Source organism: Amblyraja radiata, chromosome 22 (genome assembly GCF_010909765.2).
Source record: "Amblyraja radiata isolate CabotCenter1 chromosome 22, sAmbRad1.1.pri, whole genome shotgun sequence".
NCBI lineage: Eukaryota > Metazoa > Chordata > Chondrichthyes > Rajiformes > Rajidae > Amblyraja > Amblyraja radiata.
This window is the reverse complement of record NC_045977.1, coordinates 17,829,735-17,849,971: the sequence shown is the minus strand read 5'-3', so window position 1 is coordinate 17,849,971 and position 20,237 is coordinate 17,829,735. Positions and strand designations below refer to the sequence as shown.

Here is a 20,237-nt window from a genome sequence, read left to right as displayed (position 1 = left end):
CTACATTATCACATGAGCGAAGCATTAAGCTAGACTTTCATGTGGCGTTATTGACCAACCCACATACTTGCTGCATGTTACGCCATTATCATACCATACACCTTTTTTGTCTCCTCATTTCTTTGATGTATTGGCCACACCTTAAAACCGCACACAGGCAAAGGAGTTCTTGCTTAATATTTATTCATAGAGTCATACAACACAGAAACAGGCACAACATGTCCATGCTGACCAAGATGCCCCATCAACACCAGTCCCACCTGCCCGCATTTGGCCCTTATCTCTCTAAACCTTTCCAATCCATAAAAGGACACAAAGTGCTGGAGTAACTCAGCAGGTCAAGCAGCATCCCTGGAGAACATGGATGGGTGACATTTTGGGTTGAGACCATTCTTCAGATTTAAAACATCACCCATGCACATTTCCAGAGATGCTGTCTGGCCTGCAGAGTTATCCAGCATTTTGTGCCCTTTTTTGTGTATTAACCAACATCTGCAGTTCTTTGTTTTTACCATTCCTATCCATATTTTCATTCTTCCAGATAGCTTGAGAAATCTACAAAGGTTCTGGTTATTTCTAAGTAAGGAATGTCAACATAGTGTTATCTATTTCTCTAATCAAAACTTAATGTGCAAACTAGATAATCGGGAACACGATTAAATGTCAATGACACCATCGAGGACAAAGTAACCTGCTTGATTGGAAACACAGCCCATAAAATGAATATTAACTTCCTCCAATATAGTGACCGCTGGTTGGACCAACCATGACATTTTAGTTTTTTAGAAATACAGCGTGGAAACGGGCCCTTCGGCCCACCGAGTCCTTGCCGCCCAGTGATAATCCATACACTAGTTCTATCCTACACAAAAGGGAAAATTTATCAAAGCCAATTAACCTACAAACCTGTACATCTTTGGAATGTGGGAGGAAACTAGAGCACCTGGAGAAAACCCACGCGGTCAGAGGGAGAACGTACAAACTCCGTACAGGCAATACCCGTAGGCAGGATCGAAGCTCGGGTCTCTGGCGTTGCAAGGCTACTATATATATATATACACATATATATATATATATATATATATATATATATATAGTTATACACACATTGAGTTACTCCAGCACTTTGTGTCTCTCTTTGGTATAAACCAGCATCTGCAATTCTTTGTTTCTACATCCCTCTAAACCTTTCCTATCCATGTACCTATTCAAATGTCTCCGAAATGTTGCTATAGCTTCTGCCTCAACAACCTCCTGCAGAAGCTCATTCCATACACCCAGGTTCCTATTAGATCTTTCCCCCTTCACCTTAAACCAACGTCCTCTGGTTCTCCATTCCCCTACTCTGGGTAAACGACTCTGGGTACATTTACCCCTATCTATTCCTCACATGGTCTCAGACATATTACTTTGCCCCAGCTACAGTATGCACAGCCCACAAGCCGAAACGTCTAACCATTTCAGGTTCCGAAAGACACAGTGGTTAAAAAATCCCACTGTGATCATGTGGGAATCAAGCATGAAGCCAAGATCTTTTCTCTCTCCTACATTAGTGTACCGCCATCACCATTGAACTACTCTTTGGAACAATGAATTGGCCAGGACCAACCCGACCCTGGTCTCCTAATTTGAGGAAGGACATTCTTGCTATTGAGGAAGTGCAGCATATGTTCACCAGGTTAGTTCCCGGAATGGAGGGACGATGAAAGAATGGGTCGATTGGGCTTGTATTCATTGGAATTTAGAAGGATGAGAGGGATTCTTATAGAAATATAAAATTATTAAGGGATTGGACAGGCTAGATGCAGGAAAAATGTACCCTAATGTTGGGGAGTCCAGAACCAGGGGTCATGGTATACAAATAAGGGGTAGGCCATTTAGGACTGAGATGAGGAAAAACGTTTTCACCCAGAGAGTTGTAAATCTGTGGAATTCTCTGCCACAGAAGGCAGTGGAGGCCAATTGACTGGATGTTTTCAAGAGAGAGTTAGATTTAGCTCTTAGGACTAAAGGAATCAAGTGATATGGGGAAAAAGCAGGAATGGGGTACTGATTTTGGATGGTCAGCCATAATCATATTGAATGGCAGTGCTGGCTCGAAGGGCCGAATGGCCTACTCCTGCACCTATTTCCTGTATTTCTATAGTACACTAAATGATGTATTTGCTGCCATTCTGTAGTTGCTGGACTTTCTCCTTTGGGCACCCATTTCTATGTGCCACCCTGCGAGTGATGCAAGGATGTGTGCGGAGGTTAAAAAACACACTGTGATCACGGGGGATTCAGGCATGTAATGCAAATTAAAATGAAAGCCCGTTGGTGAAACCAGACACTCAGGAGCTTGGTTATAGCGTAACCAGGCTGCTTGGGTTAGTTAATAATTCACTGAACAGGGATATTTCCATAGTTATGACATAAACCTCCCATAACGTCTGAAGCCGAGACAGCAAATAATTTTGAACAAGGGTGGGGCATCATTTTTGAAATGGCTTTGTAATATCAGCGTACAATCAGCAGTGAAGGTTTTTAACTTTGATAGATGGGCTGTCTCAGAAAGAAAAAAAATAGGCACGCAAGGTTGTGTCACTTAGAGTTTAGAAAGGTGTGAGGGAATTCGATTGAAACAAAAGATCCTGAGGGAACTTGATAGGGTAGGGTGTGGAGAGGATGTTTAGGTTAGTTTATTATTGCCACATGTGCCGAAGGACAGTGAAAAGCTTTTTGGTGCGTGCAATCCAGACAGCTAAAAGACTATACATGATTACAATCAAAGCCGTCCACAGTGTACAGATACAGGATGAAGGAAATAAAGTTTAGTGCAAGATAAAGTCAGATTGAAGATAGTCTAAAGGTCTGCAATGAGGTAGATGAAGGGTCAGGACCGCACTCTAGTTGGTGAGAGGATAACAGCTGTCCCTGAAATGCCCCTGAATCTGGAGACGGACACAAAAAGCTGGAGTAACTCAGCGGGTCAGACAGCATCTCTGGAGTAAAGGACTCGGTATTGTTCCGGGTTGAGATCTGGAGGTGTGTGTTTTCACACTTCTGTACCTCTTCCCTGACGGGAGACGGAGAAATGACTATCAGCTGGTGGCCTTGTCGAGGCAGCGTGAATTGTAGATGGAGTCAATTGCAGAGGTTGGTTTGCGTGATAGCCTGGGCTGTGTTCAGTTGCCTGATAACAGCTGGGAAGAAACTGTCCCTGAATCTGGAGGTGTGCAATGTTTATTTTCGCCTTCTGGAAAAATCTGTTAAAACTAGTCAGTTGCGAATGTTTGGAATGCTTATTTCAAAGAGGAAGAAGAGCGTTTGAATATGTTTACGGCAGAGTTAAATAAGATTCTTGATAAGCAAGGGGATTAAAGGTTATCGGGGTAGTTAGGAATGTGGAGCTGAAGCTACAAGCAGCAAATTCATTATCTCAATGAATGACAGAGCTAAATTAACTCACTTCTTATACTTTCATGCCACTATTTTAGCCCGGTTTGTAACTGTGACAGCACATATTTTGTTTCCTGTACAGGTATAACATAGTTATAGAGTCATACAGCACGGTAAAAGGCTCTTTGGCCCAGCTCGTCCCTGCCGACCTAGTCCCATTTGGCTGCGTTTGACCCATATCCCTCTAGACTACTATCCATGTTCCTATCCAAGTGTATTTTAAATGGTGTTACAGTACCTGCCTCAACTACCTCCTCTGGCAGCTTGTTCCATACACCACCACCCGATGGGTAAAACGTTTGTCCCTTAGGTTCCTGTTAAGTCCATCCCCTCTCACCTTAAATGTGTGCCCTCTTGTTCTTTATTCCCCTACCCTGAGTAAAATACTCCGTATATTACACTCGGAATAAAAAAGTTGCCCCTTTCGGGTCCCCATTTAATCTTTATCTTCTCTCCTTAGATATATTTAACATATTATTATTATGTTGTTAAATAAAATTAGGACAGCACAGTGGCGCAGCGGTAGAGTTGCTGCCATACAGCAACTGGATTAAACTGCATTTATTTCAATGCTGGAAGCCTGACAATAAGGTGAATTAATTCAGTGCGTGGATAGCAATGTGGGACTGGGATATTAAGGCTTTTACAATAAAATGGCAAAGGAGGTTCAAGACAGCATCTTAATGTTCCAGGGCAGAGGGACCAGATAGAGGTGGGGTTAAAAGACGCAGGAGAGTTGCTTTATTGATTAAGCATTGATTAGGTAGTCCACAATGACATTCATGAATGGTTGTCAAGTGAGTGTATATGGATGAAGCTGAGACGATATATTATTTTTTTTTTAAATCAGATGATCGCCATTTCAATCCTGACTACAGGTGTGTCTGTAGGGGGTTTATACGTTCTCCCTGTGACCATGTGGGTTTTCTCTGGGTGCTCTGGTTTCCTCCCATATTCCAAAGATGTACAGGTTTGTAGGTTACTTGACTTTGGTAAGAATTGTAAATTGGCCCTAGTGTGTAGGATAATGCTGGTGTACGGGGATGGCTGGTCGGTGTAGACTCAGTGGGCCGAAGGCCCTGTTTCCACGCTGTATCTCTAAACTAAATTGAATTAAAATACGATCTTTGGTTCTTTTTCCCCCTACCCTGGGTTGAAGTGTGCATTATTAACTTCTGAGTAACATAGTTGCTTCTCTGGTTCCTATTAAATCTTGCCCCTCTCACCTCATGGTGAAAGAGGACAACTAATATTCACTTGTATTCTCAATCCTTAAGAGAATTGATATTGGCCATGGAAATGGCAAATGCCCGTTGAACTAAGTCCCTATTAACCCTACACTCTGAAATGTTTAAACTTCTACTACCTGTACAAGAAAGAGTGGTGTATCTGTGGAATTCTTTGCCAAGTCACTGGATATATTTAAGGCAGAGACAGATAGATTCTTGATTAATATGGGTGTCTGGGGTTATGGGGAGAAGGCAGGAGAGTGGGGTTAGGAGGGAGAGATAGATCAGCCATGATTGAATGGCGGAGTAGATTTGATGGGCCGAATGTCCTAATTCTGCTCCTATCACCTGTGACCTTCTGAGGACCATTGAGCATTTCCGGTGCAAATGCATTCCAGCTTTTTATTTTAAGCCGTGACTATCCAACGGGTTATTATCTTTCACTGATGATTCAGACACAATATCAGCGCTGGTTTGTTTGCCTGTCCACCCACTAAATCACCGCCACTTACTTTCAGCATTCCTGCGTGCATTTGCGCATCGTCACACATCTTCATGAAGTATTCGATGTTAGCCTCGTCGTGAATGATGTAGACAGGAATCTTTCTCCTGAAGCTTGCATCCAGCAAGTCTTTGAAGATGTCGATGTCAGTAAATATATCCATTGCGACAGCGATTACCTGGGAAAAGATTTAAAGCAGTTATAGTTATTTGCTCAGATGTCACCCGACAGTCATTTAATCAACCGATCAATCTTTACTGCTGGTCATTATCTACTGACTGCGGTTCAAACCCATTTCACTGGAATTGTTCACTGAAATTTCCTTTTAGACGCAACTTGGAGATGATATCATGTGGAAAACTAAAACTAAAACTGCAAATATAAAAAAGAATTAAGAAAGATAGACACAAAATGCTGGAGTGACTCAGCGGGTCAAGAAGCGTCTCTGGAGAAAAGGAGCAGGTGATGTTTCTGGTTGGGACTCTTCTTCAGACCTGACCGGAAATCTCGACCTGAAACGTCACCTATTCCTTTTCTCCAGAGATGCTGCCTGACCTGCTGAGTTACTCCAGCTTTTTGTGTCTATCTTCGGTGTAAACCAGCATCTGCAGTTCCTTCCTACACAAAGAATTAAGAAAAAAGTTTTTACTCGAGTGGCAGGGTGGCACAGCGGTAGAGTTGATGCCTTATAGCGCCGGAGTCCCGGGTTCGATCCTGGCTACGGGTGCTGTCTGTACAGAGTTTGCACGTTCTCCTTGTGACCGCAAGGGTTTTCTCTGGGTGCTCTGGTTTCCTCCCACATTCCAAAGACGTACAGATTTGTAGGTTAACTGATTTCTGGAAATTGTCCCTGGTGTATCGGATAGTGCTAGTGTATGGGGATCGCTGGTTGGTGCGGTCTCAGTGGGCCGAAGGGCCTATTTCAATGCTGTATTTCCAAAGCCTAAAGTCTATTAACTGGTTGGAATGACTACCTCTGAGTGGATAAAGCAATCAGACAATTCCATAGACAAAGTCCAATATCCACAATGGGGGTAGAGGTGAATCGGACAGTACCCTAGCCTATGGAAGGACCGTTCAGAAGCCTGATAACAGAGGGAAAGAAGTCGTTCCCGTATCTGGTGGTACACGCTTTCAAGCTTCTGTATCTTCTGCCTGACAGGAGCAGAGTGAGAATTGGCGAGAGTAAGACAGAAACGCTAGTATTGTTCCGTTGGGCTGAGTGGCCTGTGTCTCTGCTGTAAATTCCACATAATTCCATGTTTCAGACACTATAACGTGATTTTCCTGGAGCAACTGGAGTTACTTTAATTAGTGAAATCAACGTTCATACCGCCAGGTTGTAAGCTGCCCGAGTGAAATATAAGGTGCTGTTCCTCTAATTTGCGTGTGGCCTCACTCTGACAGTGGAGGAGGCCCAGGACAGAAAGGGAATGGGAAGAGTAGTTGAAATAGTTGGCAACTGGGAGATCCCGCAGGCCTAGGCGGACAGAGCGTTAGTGTTCAATGAAATGGTCACGTTTGGTCTTGCAGGAGCCCACATTGGGAACAACGAATGCAGTAGATATGGTTAAAGGACTGAATGGTGCCAAGCTCCTTCCAAAATACGTTGCACTCGTGATTTGTACCTTGCAGATGACAGAAAGGCAGAGTGTCAGGAGACGAGCCACTTGTCTCACCTAGCCTTTGACTTACTCCTGTAGCCACGGCTTGTTTTGGTTGATGGTGGTGCAGTGGTAGAACCTCGGCCTCACAGCGCCAGAGTCCCGGGTTCGATCCTGACCTCGGGTGCTGTCTGTACTGAGTTTGCACGTTCTACAGATGATGGCTAGCTGCGACGGTGTGAGTTTTCTCTGATGTTCCTTCCCATCCCAAAGACCTATGGGTTTGTAGGTTAATTGACTTCTATTAATTGCCCCTAGTGTGTTGGATGCAAAAGTGGGATAACATAGAACATGTGCACGGGTGACCGATAGCCGACGTGGACTTGGTGTGCCGTAAAGCCTGTTTCCACACTGTAGCTCTAAAACTAAAATATAGAATGGACATAGGCCCTTCAGCCCACCGAGTCCAAAATTATTTTCCATATGCTGAGCGAATAATATTATGTAGTCTAAAACATAGTTAAATCAACATCGATCACCCATTCGCACTAGTTCTATGTTATCCCACTTTCACATCTACTTCTTACACACTCACACGGCACGGAAACAGACCCTTTGGCCCAACATGCCCATGCCGAGTAGAGTCTACTCTACTCCCACCTGCCCGCGTTTGGCCCATATCCCTCTAAACCTTTCCTATCCATGTACCTGTCCAAATGTCTTTTAAATGTTGTTATGGTACCTACAAAGTGCTGTTGTTATGGTTTCTTCAGCACTCGGTGTTTTGCTCGAGATTCTCGCATTTTTAGTTCCCCATATCTCCTACACACTTTATACATTGGTCATCAAATCCACAAGCCTACCTGCGTCTTGTGGCTTTATAAGCATTATTACCTGGAAGTTAATTCCAGCTCGGTAGTATGATGTACAGTCACCGGAGAAAACTTGATGCCTGCCTCCAAAATCTATTTTATTGAAGATCAGAATTGACTTCAACATTGCTGTGGCAATACAAAGCATGTGCTGCACACTGCTGTCATGTTCTTATCTTCTTTGTTTAGTTTAGTTTAGAGCTATTGTTGGGAGACAGACTTTTTGGCCCACCAAGTCCACATCAATGAGCGACATTAACCCTGCCCTGCACACACTAGGGACAATTTACAAATTTGACAAAGCCAATTAATCTACAAACTTGGAGTGTGGGAGGAAACAGGAGCTCCCGGAGAAAACGCACATGGTCACAGGGAGAACGTACAAACTCTGTACAGACAGCACCCGCAGTCAGGATTGAACCTGATCTGTGGCGTTGTAAAGTATTAACCATCGTGCCACCGTGGCTAAGTATAGTTGGTTCAGGAATAATGAAAGGATCAAGATGCCATGGAAAGGTAATACAGTATCACTCCAAACAATGCTTGTTTTAATACCTCACATCAATAACACAGTGCATACACTGGGGAACAAAGACTCGGACTCAGGTTTGGCTGTCTGTCTCTTTAGTCTTCACCCTCTCTGGTTGCAAGCACCACTCCTTAAAGCAACCATTGCAGCAAATTTGATCTGTTCACTTAACATTGCCTGACTGCTCATTGTACCTTACAGTAAGGGCCAGTCAACATTGAAATGGTGACTCTAACATAAACCTAGCTGGAAATATTTAATGACACTCGACAGACCCTACCACAGTAAGAATAGTTAAACTTTGCTCTGTAAATGCATTAAATTAAACTTGACTGACTTACAATGCAACATTAATGTTATACAATTCTGTAACTGATGAATCAGGATGATTAACCCACAATGTGTACGAAAAAACTGTCTGAAGAAGAATCTCGACCCGAAACGTCACCCATTCCTTCTCTCCAGAGATGCTGCCTGTCCCGCTGAGTTACTCCAGCATTTTGTGTCGACCTTTGATTAACCCACAAGTTGGGCATGGAGACTATCTATCATTTTACAAACTGCCACCTACCTCACTGGAGACCCTCGCACTATCCTTAATCTGACTTTACTGGACTTTATCTTCCACTAATCATCATTCCCTTTATCCTGTATCTTGTACACCGTGGAAGTTTAATTATAATAATGTATTATCTTTCCGCTGACTGGATAACACTCTACAAAAGCATTTCACTGTACCTCGGAACACGTGAAAATAAATTAAACAAATCCCTTGTTTTAACTGATCCCTTTCGCCAGCTAGAATGTGGTCCTGACCTCCCATCTACCTCATTTAAGACCCTCTGATTATCCTTAATTGGACTTTACTGGACGTCATCTTATTCCCTTTATCTTGTATTTCGTACACTGCGGACGGCTCGATTGTAATCATGTATAGTCCTTTCGCTGACTGGATAATGCACAACAAAAAAAGCTTTTCACTGTACCTCAGTACATGTGACGATAATAAACCAAACTAGTTTTCCAAACTTCACTGCCACAATCCCTCTAAACCTATATCTCCCTCCTTTCTTTTAAGAGTCTCTTCAATGTTCTCTGACACATGCTTCTATACAAGCAGAATGTAGAAGTGTTAAGGGCCTGTCCCACCAGCATGCGATAACATGCGTCGCACTAGACGCATGCTGGGGGGACAGGCCCTTTAGATTTTATAACCAGTCTAGGTTTTTTTTTTCTGACTTTATTTGCCGTAGTTTGAAACCCTTTCACAAAGACTAGTGAGTATGACCATCAAGATGGCATCAAAATTTGTGGACTCTTTGCTTGCTGGTCCCAGAGAAGGATCTAATATCATCTGATATAATCAACCAACTCGGTTCATGGTTGTGCTATTTTAAAGAGGGGTTCAAGATTCAAGAGAGTTTATTGTCATGTGTCCCTGATAAGACAATGAAATTCTTGCTTTGCTTCAGCACAACAGAACATAGTAGGCATTGACTACAAAACAGATCAGTGTGTCCATATACCATTATATACGTATATACACACACACATGAATAAATAAACTGATAAAGTGCAAATAACATAATGGGCTATTAATGTTCAGAGTTTTGTCCGAGCCAAGTTTAATAGCCCGATGGCTGTGGGGAAGTAGCTATTCCTGAACCTGATCGTTGCAGTCTTCACGCTCCTGTACCTTCTACCTGAAGGTAGCAGGGAGATGAGTGTGTGACCAGGGTGGTGTGGGTCGGCCTTTTTGAGGCAACGACTGCGATATATCCCCTCGATGGAAGGGAGGTCAGGCTATTTAATTGTCAACGACTTCAAAACCAGCTCATCTGGTCTTGATCACATGGCTGTCTGTGGGAGCTTGCTGCACCAAATCTGTCAGCAAATATCCTTCCCCCACCCTCCCTCACGTTGGGTGGTCTTACTAGGAGACATGACTCGAGAGCCTCAGCTACGGGGAGAGGCTGTACACTGTATTCCTAGGAGCACAGGAGGATGAGAGGTGATCTTACATAAATGTATCAAATCATGAGGAGAATAGATAGAGTAAATGCAGAATCTTCACCCCATAGTCAAGGAATCAAGAACCAGAGGACGTAGGTTTATGGTGAGAGGGGAAAGATTTACTGGGAAACTTTTTTTCCCCCCACACACAGAGGATGGTGGGTGTATGGAATGAACTTCTGGTGGAGGTAGTTGAGGCAGGCTGTACATGGTAGAGGGATGTGGAAACAAAGAGCTGTAGATGCTGGTTTATAGCAAAGATAGACACAGTGCTGGAGTAACTCAGCAGGTCAGCCAGCATCTCTGGGGGAAAAGGCTAAATGCTGTTTTGGGTCTGGACCCTTATTTCCACTGAAAGGACTCAGGGTCCTGAAGCAGGGAGGGTCCCGACCCGAAACGACACCTATCATTTCCCTCCAGAGATGTTACCTGACCCGCTGAGTTACTCCGGCACTCTGTGTCTATCTAAGATTTAGAGGGATATGGGCTAAACGTGGGCAGGTGGGACTTGTGTCGATGGGGGAACCTTGGTCGGCGTGGGTAAGCGGGGCCGAAGTGCCTGTTTCCGTGCTGTCGGAGTCTATGAGCAGGTGGCTAAATAAATGCACTCTCACCTTCTGCGCCTGGCTGATCATCCGACGGAACATCTCCTTGATGTGCATGGAGCCGTCCAAGGGGGGTTGGGTGTATACGTTGGCCCGGGTCACCCCTCGGTAGGACGCGCAGTCCGGCCAACCCAGGTCCAACCCGGGTCGGGAAACGTCCGAGGATTCGGGCCAGTAGCGCAGAGAGAGAGGTTTACCCTCCTGTTCCCCTTGTCCCACCACATCATCTCCTCCTTGGTCCTCAACCTCCCGGGGAGCCGGCGGTGGGTCTTCTCTGTGGAAGTCCCTGACCGAGCTCAGGATCTGCTGGATGTCCAGGTGAGAGAGGAACTCCCTCAGGCTCTCCTTGGCCACCGTCTGATGAAAAGCATGGATCCCTTCGGCCACCAACACCTCCACCGCCAACCTCTGCGCCTCGCTGTAGAAGAACTCGGGCTTGGCGACGTTGACCCGATAGTTGACATGCCCATCGTCTAGACACTGTAACTGAGATAGTGCCATCTCCCTCCGCAGCCCCTCTCGCCCGCTTCTGCCCTGATCTCCCAACGCAACACAACACAACACAACCCTACCTTCAGGCAATGACACGTCGATTGCTCGCAACACACTCACTCCCTGCCCCGCCCGGACCCGCCTCCACAGGTATGAGTCTAACACACCACGCCCTGAATTGCCTTCCAGCGCCACAGCATACTAAGCAGTCAATGACTTGCTCCAGCATCTTTGCTAGCAGTTGCTATATTTTCAATTAGTTCTTCTCAAGCAGGAAACTGACTCACACCAAGTACTGTGGGGTGGGGGTGGGCCCCTTCAACCCCGTGTGTGCATTACGTTTAATCTGCTGTCCGTAAGGATAAACTTCCATCAGATCACCCGATTAACCTCTGACACTCCCGAGAAAACAAAGTGTGAATGAAGAAGGGTTTCCACCCAGAAGGTCACCTATTCCTTTTCTCCAGCGATGCTGCCTGACTCGCTGAGTTACTTCGTGTCTGTATTCTGAAACTTCAATTGTTTTCTCTGGACAGTGTTTAACGTCGAGGAGAAACCTGGTAGAAATATATTCTTGGAGACACAACCCACTGTGTTAACGTTTGAGTATTTTTGAGTTGAGTTTATTGTCATGCGTTCAGAGGTACAGTCAAATGCTGTGTAGAAAGGAGCTGCAGATAGAAGATAGATAAACCGAAGATAGACACAAAATGCTGGAATAACTCGGCGGGTCGGGCAGCATCTCTGGAGAGAAGGAATAGGTGACGTTTCAGATCGGGACCCTTCCTAAAAAGTTTTTGTTATGTGCTAAGCAGTCAGAGGAAAGGCAATACACGATTACAATCGAGCCTTCCATCGTGTACAGGTACATAATAAAGGAAATAACGTGAATAGCGTTAGTGCGACAGTCCTGACTAAATCAATAAAGACTTCAATAAAGTAATTGGACTTTATCAAGGGAACTGATGCACTAGGTTCCTGAGAACTACAGTAGTTCTCAGAAATGTAGTGCATCAGTTCCTTTAATAAAGTCCAGTCCTCAATGAGTCAGATGTGAATTAGACAGTATCCTAGTTTTCACGTGCAATCAATGTAGTTATTGGGACAGAGATTGCTCTGAGGGACTTTAGACTAAAGAGATACAGCGCGGAAACGGGCCCTTCGCCCACTGAGTCCGCGCCAACCCCTTATACTAGCTCTATCCTACACACTAGGGACAATTTGCAATTTTAACAAAGCCAATTAACCTGCAAATCTGCACGTCATTCGAGTGTGAAAGGAAATCGGAGCACCTGGAGAAACCCCACGCGGTCACAGGAAGAATGTACAAACTCCATACAGACAGCACCCCTAGTCAGGATCGAACCCGGGTCTTTGGTGCTGGTATCTTTCCTATTGCAAGGATGAAAAATACTTAAATAATTTGAGCTGGGAAAGGAAAAAGCTCATATAAAACTGAAACAAAAATAATTTGACCCTTCCAAATTCTCTCACAAAGTAAGATCTAAATATTTAGAAGATCGTTATAATTGTCCCATCAATGGTTTGGAATTCCCCAATAAAAATGCAGTAGGGGAATTTCAGATTAAAATTTTTCCAAATTAACTATTTACTTCCTTAAAAAAATACTAGTTCCTGAGGTGTCTTTGAAACTAATTGTTATTTTGTAACGTCAAGTCATTGTGCCATACAGCATGGAAACTGGCCCTTCGGCCCAACTTGCCCATGCTGACCAAGATGACCCATCTACACTAGTCCCACCTGCCAAGCTAAAATGAATATCAAACAATTTTGGTCTTGGCCACAACTTTGTCTTCACCGAACCATTCAGCCTGCTTTTTATGGAGAAATAAAGGACTACTGGTTAATACACAAAAGGACACAAAGTTGGAGTAAATCGGCGGGTCGGGCAGCATCTAAGGACTGAGATGAGGAAGCTTTTTCACCCAGCGAGTTGTGAATCTGTGGAATTCTCTGCCACAGAAGGCAGTGGAAGCCAATTCACTGGATGTTTTCAAGAGAGAGTTAGATATAGCTAAGAGGGCTAACGGAATCAAGGAATATGTGGGAAAAGCAAGAACGGGGTACTGATTTTGGATGATCAGCTATGATATTGAATGGCGGTGATGGCTCGAAGGGCCGAATGGCCTACTCCTGCACCTATTTTCAATGTTTCTGTTTCTATCCCTGGAGGACTTGGATAGGCAATGTTTCGCGTCAGGATCCTTCCATCTGAAGAAGGGACCCGATCCAAAACATTCTCCATAGATGTTGACTGATCCACTGAGTTAGTGTGGGCTTTTGTTTAAAATTTGTAATTTTAATAGATTATAACAGGAAATCGGAAGATCCTTTAGTATTTGACAGAACTTTCATTTAGCTCATGCTATTAACTTTGACAACAAGGAACTTCACAGGAGAACTATTAAACCAACATTTTGTTTGCAAACACCATTACGAAGTATTGGGACAAGAAGGTGCATGGTGTGAATTAATAGACTTGAAGCCAGGGTTCTGGGCCACAGATTCTGAGACATGAGTTCAAACCCCACCATTACAACTTGAATTTAAATTTAAATTCAAGTGGTTAAATAAATGTGAATCTCGTTTGAAAATAAAAGCAAATGGTCTTAGTAACTGTAGCCTCAAAACTAGATAAATATATATTTTTGAAATTCACTTGGCTCACCAATATCCAGATTTAATAGGAACCTGAGGGGCAATTTTTATCGCACAGAGAGTGGCGAGTATATGAAATGAGTTGCCAGGGGAGGTGGTTGAGGCAGGCACAATAACAGCATTTAGAAGACATTTGGACAGGTACATGGATAGGAAAGAATTAGAGGGATATGGGCCAAACGCAGGCAGGTGAGACTGGCGTAGATGGGTTGGCATGGGCAAAATGGGCCAAAGGGCCAGTTACTGTGCTGTATGACTCTATGACTATGACTAATACGCTTCAGGAGAATAAATCTACAATCATGATCCAACAAGACAGCGATTTGACCTGACATTTAGTTTAAACGCACTTTCTCTGATGCTGTAATACTATATTCTGCACCACGTTTCCTTTCTCTTTGCTTGTTGTACTTATGTATGACATTTTGATTTTAATCATGTATGAAATTTCTCCTGGGATAACACGCAAAACAATGTTTTTTTCCTGCATCATGACAAAAATACACCATTATCAGTGGCTCAGCAATAAAGTTGTTGACTTACAGCACCACAGGTCTAGGTTCAATCCTGACAGCGTGTGCTGTCTGTACAGAGTTCGTACGTTCTCCCTGTGATTGCGTGGGTTTTCTCTGGGAGCTCCGGTTTCCTCCCACGTTCCAACGAGATGCAGGTTTTTGTAAGTTAATTGGATTTGGTAAATTTCCCCTAGTGTATTTGTAGCGAAACTGGGATACCATAGAACAAGTGAAAGGGTGATCGTTGGCCGACATGGACTCAGTGGGCCGAAGGGCCTGCTTCCACTCTGTAACTCTAAACTCGGGTCAATGATGATCCTATTGAATGACACAGCCACCTTAATGTGCGGAAGGGCTACTCCTACTTATAGTCTTATGTTTGGTCTGTTTATGTATTGCATTAATTACCGCATGCTTCATAACCGTTGAATCCGCACAGTGACAAGAAATGTCATAGATATCACCTTTCTTCGTGTCTTCTCACCTTGAAATGACCTTAAGTAAATGTCATGAATCATTGGATTAAAACTATCCATTGCAAGTGCTTGTCCATCTCAAAGAAATAACTGCCGAAGGAGTGGTCGACATTGACAATGCTGGAATTCTAATCCCCGTTATGTAATATGGATGTTTTTCAGGTTTGCTGTTAGGTTTAAAAAAGGCATTGTTGATTGGTTGTCCATCAATAACCTAATGTGATTTATAAATGGATGATGTGGGGTGACACAGTGGTAGAGTTGCTGCCTCACAGCGCCAGAGACCCGGGTTCGATCATGACCATGAGTGCTGTCTGTATGGAGTTTGCACGTTCTCACTGTGACCACGTGGGTTTTCTCCGAGCGCTCCGGTTTCCTCCCACACCCCAAAGACGTGCAGGTTTGTAGCTTAATTCGCTTCTGTAAATTGTCCTTAATGTGTAGGATAATGCTAGTGTATGGGTGATTGTTGTTCGGCATGGACTTAGTGGGCCGAAGGGCCTGTTTCCATGCTGTATCTCTAAACTAAACTAAACTAAACTAAACTAAAGATGAATAAATATTTCAGAATTACTAGCTACTCTAAAATGCGCATGCCAATTTGAGTAAAAATGAAAGCAAAAGACCTTTGATATCCTTTGATATTAAATTAATTATGCGATGTATATATATGACTAAGATACTGTATAGTACCTGTATATGAGGGTTTTTTCTTTTCTTTTTTTTTTTTTTCTCTCTTTTTTGTATGGCTTTGTAAATATTTGATTAGTGTATAAATGTAAATAAGTTGGTGTACATATAGCTGCTGATGTACATATGGTGTACATATAGCTGCTAAATTTGTATAAGATAATTATAATCAGTTGAATAAGGGGTGGGAATTAATAAGCTTTGGCTTCTTCCTGCTCCTTTTTGGACATACGATTTCATTTATTTATAGATATTGTGTATGACACTTTATAAATATTCTTGTTTTGTTTTTTTGTATGCTGTTTCACACTTGCTTTTTATTATTTTATTCTGTTCGAAATAAATAATCAAATAAATAAATATATAAATAGATAGATAAAATGCCTTTGAATATCCTTTGATATTAAATTAAAAATTAATCCTGCGATTTAATATAAAGATTACCAAGATTTATTAATAGTTTGTTGCTCTATCATATGTCGATCAATAGTGTCCGTATAGCTTAATTTGCAGTTATGGGTATAATATTTTTGTCGGAGTCATGGCATTAGTCAGTGTTAATCAGAGGTTACATTACTGCAGAAGGAGGATTGCTGTTGTGTAGATATGGGATGGTGGTGGAGAAAGTCAACAATCTCAAATTCCTGGTGTGCATATCTCTGAAGATCTGTCCTGGGCCCAGCACATTGATGCAATAACAAAAGAAAACTCATTAACGCTTCTCCCATAAAAGATTGAGGAGAATTAAGGGCCTCTCCCACTTGGGCGATTTTTTTCGGTGACTTGCCGGTACCCATCATAGTCGCAGCAGGTCGCTGAAAATGTTCAAAATGTTCAAAATCCAGCGGCGACCAGAAAAAGGTACGACTCTTTGGGCGACTACTCAAGCAGAAAGGGGTGGAGATGGGAAGATGTGGCCAGTAGTGGGATCCCGTTGGAGGTGGCGAAAATGTTGGAGGATTATATGCTGTATGCGATGTCTATCAGCAGGTTCACGTACAGCTTCTTCCCAGCAACTATCAGGCTCTTGAAAACTACCCAGCACTAATGGCAGCAACTAGGGATTTCCATGGACTGTGTCTTTGGTTGTACTATGCATTTTGTTTATTTGGCACAAGTATTATGATTATAATCATTGAATCCTTTTTCATTATTATTTTTATCTTGTGTATTGCGTTTACCGGCTTGTTAAGGTGCTACAGTGCAGACACGAGGCCTAAATGGCCTCCTCCTGCACCTATTTTCTATGTTTACAAGTAAGAATTTAATCGTTCCATTGTTTATAGGACAATATGTGCTTTTGACTCATAACATGCAGAATGTTAAAGAGCTTTGCAATTCCTCTCTCTTGAAAGCATCCAGAGAACCTGCCTCCACCGCCCAAGGCTACAGATGCTGGTTTACCAAGGAAAGACACAAAATACTGATGTAACTCAGTGGGTCAGGCAGCATCCCCGATAAATATAATAAATATTAATGTCCATTAGAGAATTGATTGATTGATTGAGATACAGCATGGAAACGGGCCCTTCGGCCCATGGAGACCACACAGACCATCGATCACAGGTTCGCATTTGTTCTGTTATTCCAATTTCTCATCTGCTCTGTGGCATAGGGGCAATTTTACAGAGGGCCAGTTAACATACAAACCCGCATGGCTTTAGGATGTGGGGGGAAATGGAAGCGCGTGGAGGGAACCCATAGGGAGAAAATGTAAATTCCACACAGCACCCAAGACCAGGATCGAACCTGGGGCACTGGCACTGCAAGGCAGCAACTCTACCCACTATGCCCCCTGTGCCACCTTGCAAACCCTCACATATTTGGGTTGTGGGAGGAAACTGGGGCACCCTTAGGAAACCCACATGGTTGCAGGGGGAGAACGTGCAAACTCCACACAGACAGCACCCATGGTCAGGATCGAACCCGGATCTCTGGATCCGTAAGGCAGCAGCTCAACCAACTGCTCCACTGTGATGCCCATCCAGAGAACATGTCAAAGATAGTCGCTTAGAACAATCATTAACACCATCACCACTGTGCCTTGGGCAATGTTTCCCTGACTGAAATAGTTCTTGGAAGTTCTTGGCATCCTTTGCTTCAGTTTTGGTTATGATTCATTTGACTCACCTGGAAATGAAGTCATCAGTAAATCAGAGCCTGATGTTCGACTGATGCTGGGGAGAGCATTCCTGTGGGAATTTGGAACAGTCTGAACCTGTTACTTTCGTGACTAACTGCTTTTTGGCAGATCATTTTTACAAAGCACATAATAACATCAAAATATTTCCAATGCTTGTCTTTATGTTAATGATAAGTTATGAAATAATTCACTTTGAAGGAACTTGCTTTCTTTCATTGCCTAACATATAATCTCCATTGAGTAGGATACATTAAATTATATACCCGTAATGATAAATGTTGATCGCTAATCTTCAAATTTGTTGAGGAAATTGGAAGTATTTTGTCATAATCTTCCATTGTCCTCCAGATGATTTTTTCTTCTTTGATATAAAGTAGAGAATGATTTAAGGATTGTGTGGTGGAGAGTAGAGCAGAGGATTCATCCATTCAAAATGAGTTGAAAGAAAGTTAATGCAATCTGCTTGAGGTATTTTTTGAGAAATTAACATTGGTTTTGGAGTATGTTGGGGTCTTTTACAGACACCCGAGAGGGCAGATTAAACCATATTTCATTGTCTTATCTAACAGCCAGCACTTCCAATAACGTAGCATCCCCTCATTCCTGTACGGAAATGTCTCCTAGATTGGAGGTACACCACAAAATGCTGGAGTAGCTCAGCGGGACAGGCAGCATCTCTGGAGAGAAAGAATGGGTGACGTTTCGGGTCGAGACCCTTCTTCAGACTCATGTCAGGGGAGTGGGCAAAGATAGAATGTAGTCGGAGACAGTAAGACTGGCGGGAGAACTGGGGAGGGGGAGGGGATGGAGAGAGAGGGAAAGCAAGGGCTATTTGAAGTTAGAGAAGTCAATGTTCATACCGCTGGGATGCAAGCTACCCAAGTGAAATATGAGTTGCTGTTCCTCCAATTTGCGGTGGGCCTCACCCAGACAATGGAGGAGGCCCAGGACAGAAAGGTCAGATTGGGAATGGGAGGGGGAGTTAAAGTGCTGAGCAACCGGGAGATCAGGTTGGTTCAGGCAGACTGAGCTGAGGTGTTCAGCGAAACGATCGCCGAGCCTGAGCTTGGTCTTGTCGATGTACAGGAGTTGACACCTGGAACAGCGGATACAGTAGATGAGGTTGGAGGAGATGTAAGTGAATCTCTGCCTCACCTGAAAAGACTGTCGGGGTCCTTAGATGTAGTCGAGGGGGGCGGAAAGCAGAAAGGGGTGGAGATGGGAAGATGTGGCCAGTGGTGGGTTCCCGTTGGAGGTGACGAAAATGTTGGAGGATTATATACTGTATGCAACGGCTGATGAGGTGGAAGGTGAGGACAAGGGGGACCCTGTCCTTGTTACGAATGGGGGGAGGGTGAGCAAGAACGGAGCTGCGGGATATCGAGGAGACCCTAGAGAGAGCCTCATCTATAATGGAAATGGGGAACGCCCGTTTCCTAAAGAATGAGGACATCTCCGATGCCCTGGTCTCCCAGATTGTGTAGGTTAATTGGCCATAACATGTAGAAAGTGGTTGAGACAACAGAATAACATAGAACGAGTGTGAACAGGTGATCGATGGTCAGTGTAGCCGAAAGGCTCCATACCATGCTGTATCTCCAAACTAAACTAATCCATATCCCTCCATTCCCTGCATATCTACATGCCTATCCAATCTTGTGCACTGCCTCAATGTAATCTAGTATTCTTACACTCTTGTACTTAGATATGATTATGCTCATGTATACTAAGATTTTACTGACTCGTGTGCAAAAAACACATTTCACTGTACCTCTGTGCATGTGACAATAAAGTACTATTGTCTCTCCAACGCCACTATCATATCTGCCTCAACTACCACCCCCGGGCATGTTCCAGGCACCCACCATTCTCTGTGTAAAACAAAACTTGCCCTTAAACTTTGCCCCTCTCATCTCAAAACTATGCCCCCTAGTATTTTATATTTCCATCCTGGGAAAAAGGTTCTGACTGTCTACCCTATCTCTCACTCATAATTTTATGTGCTTTTACATATCTTCATCCGTTATTCTTCAGGGTCCTGACCCTGAAACGTCACCCATTCTTTTTCTCCAGAGATGCTACCTGACACTTTGTGTCTATCGTTACCAGTATGATGCATGGTTTAGGTGATATTAGCTACACAGAGAGGTTAGACTGCATGGAGAAGTTGTATTGTTTTGCCTGAGGCTGTGGTGAGACCTGATAGAAGTATATAAAATTATGAGAGGCATTATAGGGTGGGCTGTCAGAATCTTTTTCCCAGGGCAGAAATGTCACAGGCATAGTTTTAACTTGAAAGGAGCAAAGCTGCCAGGGATGGTGGTCGAGGCAGACATGATTGTTGTGTTTGAGAGGATTTTAGATATGCAGGGAATGGATGGATATGGATCATGTGCAGGCAGAGATTAGTCTATCTTGGCATCATGGTTGGCACGAACATTGTGGGC

The 20,237-nt window shown here is 43.5% G+C and overlaps 2 protein-coding genes across 2 annotated transcripts in view; one reads left to right on the top strand and one right to left on the bottom strand.

Moving 5' to 3' along the window:
* Nucleotides 1-11,382, bottom strand: part of fam83g (family with sequence similarity 83 member G) — a 40,016-nt gene extending 28,634 nt beyond the window's left edge. Inside the window, exons 1-2 of the mRNA XM_033040496.1 lie at nucleotides 10,805-11,382; nucleotides 5,183-5,350 (exon numbers count right to left, since the gene is read on the bottom strand). Of these exons, the coding sequence (XP_032896387.1) occupies nucleotides 5,183-5,350; nucleotides 10,805-11,296 (660 nt within the window). The 5' untranslated portion in view covers nucleotides 11,297-11,382. The remainder of the gene's footprint in view (nucleotides 1-5,182; nucleotides 5,351-10,804) is intronic.
* The window catches only part of slc5a10 (solute carrier family 5 member 10), an 84,123-nt gene that overhangs the window by 54,425 nt on the left and 9,461 nt on the right, over nucleotides 1-20,237 (top strand). The gene's annotated exons all lie outside the window — the stretch shown is intronic.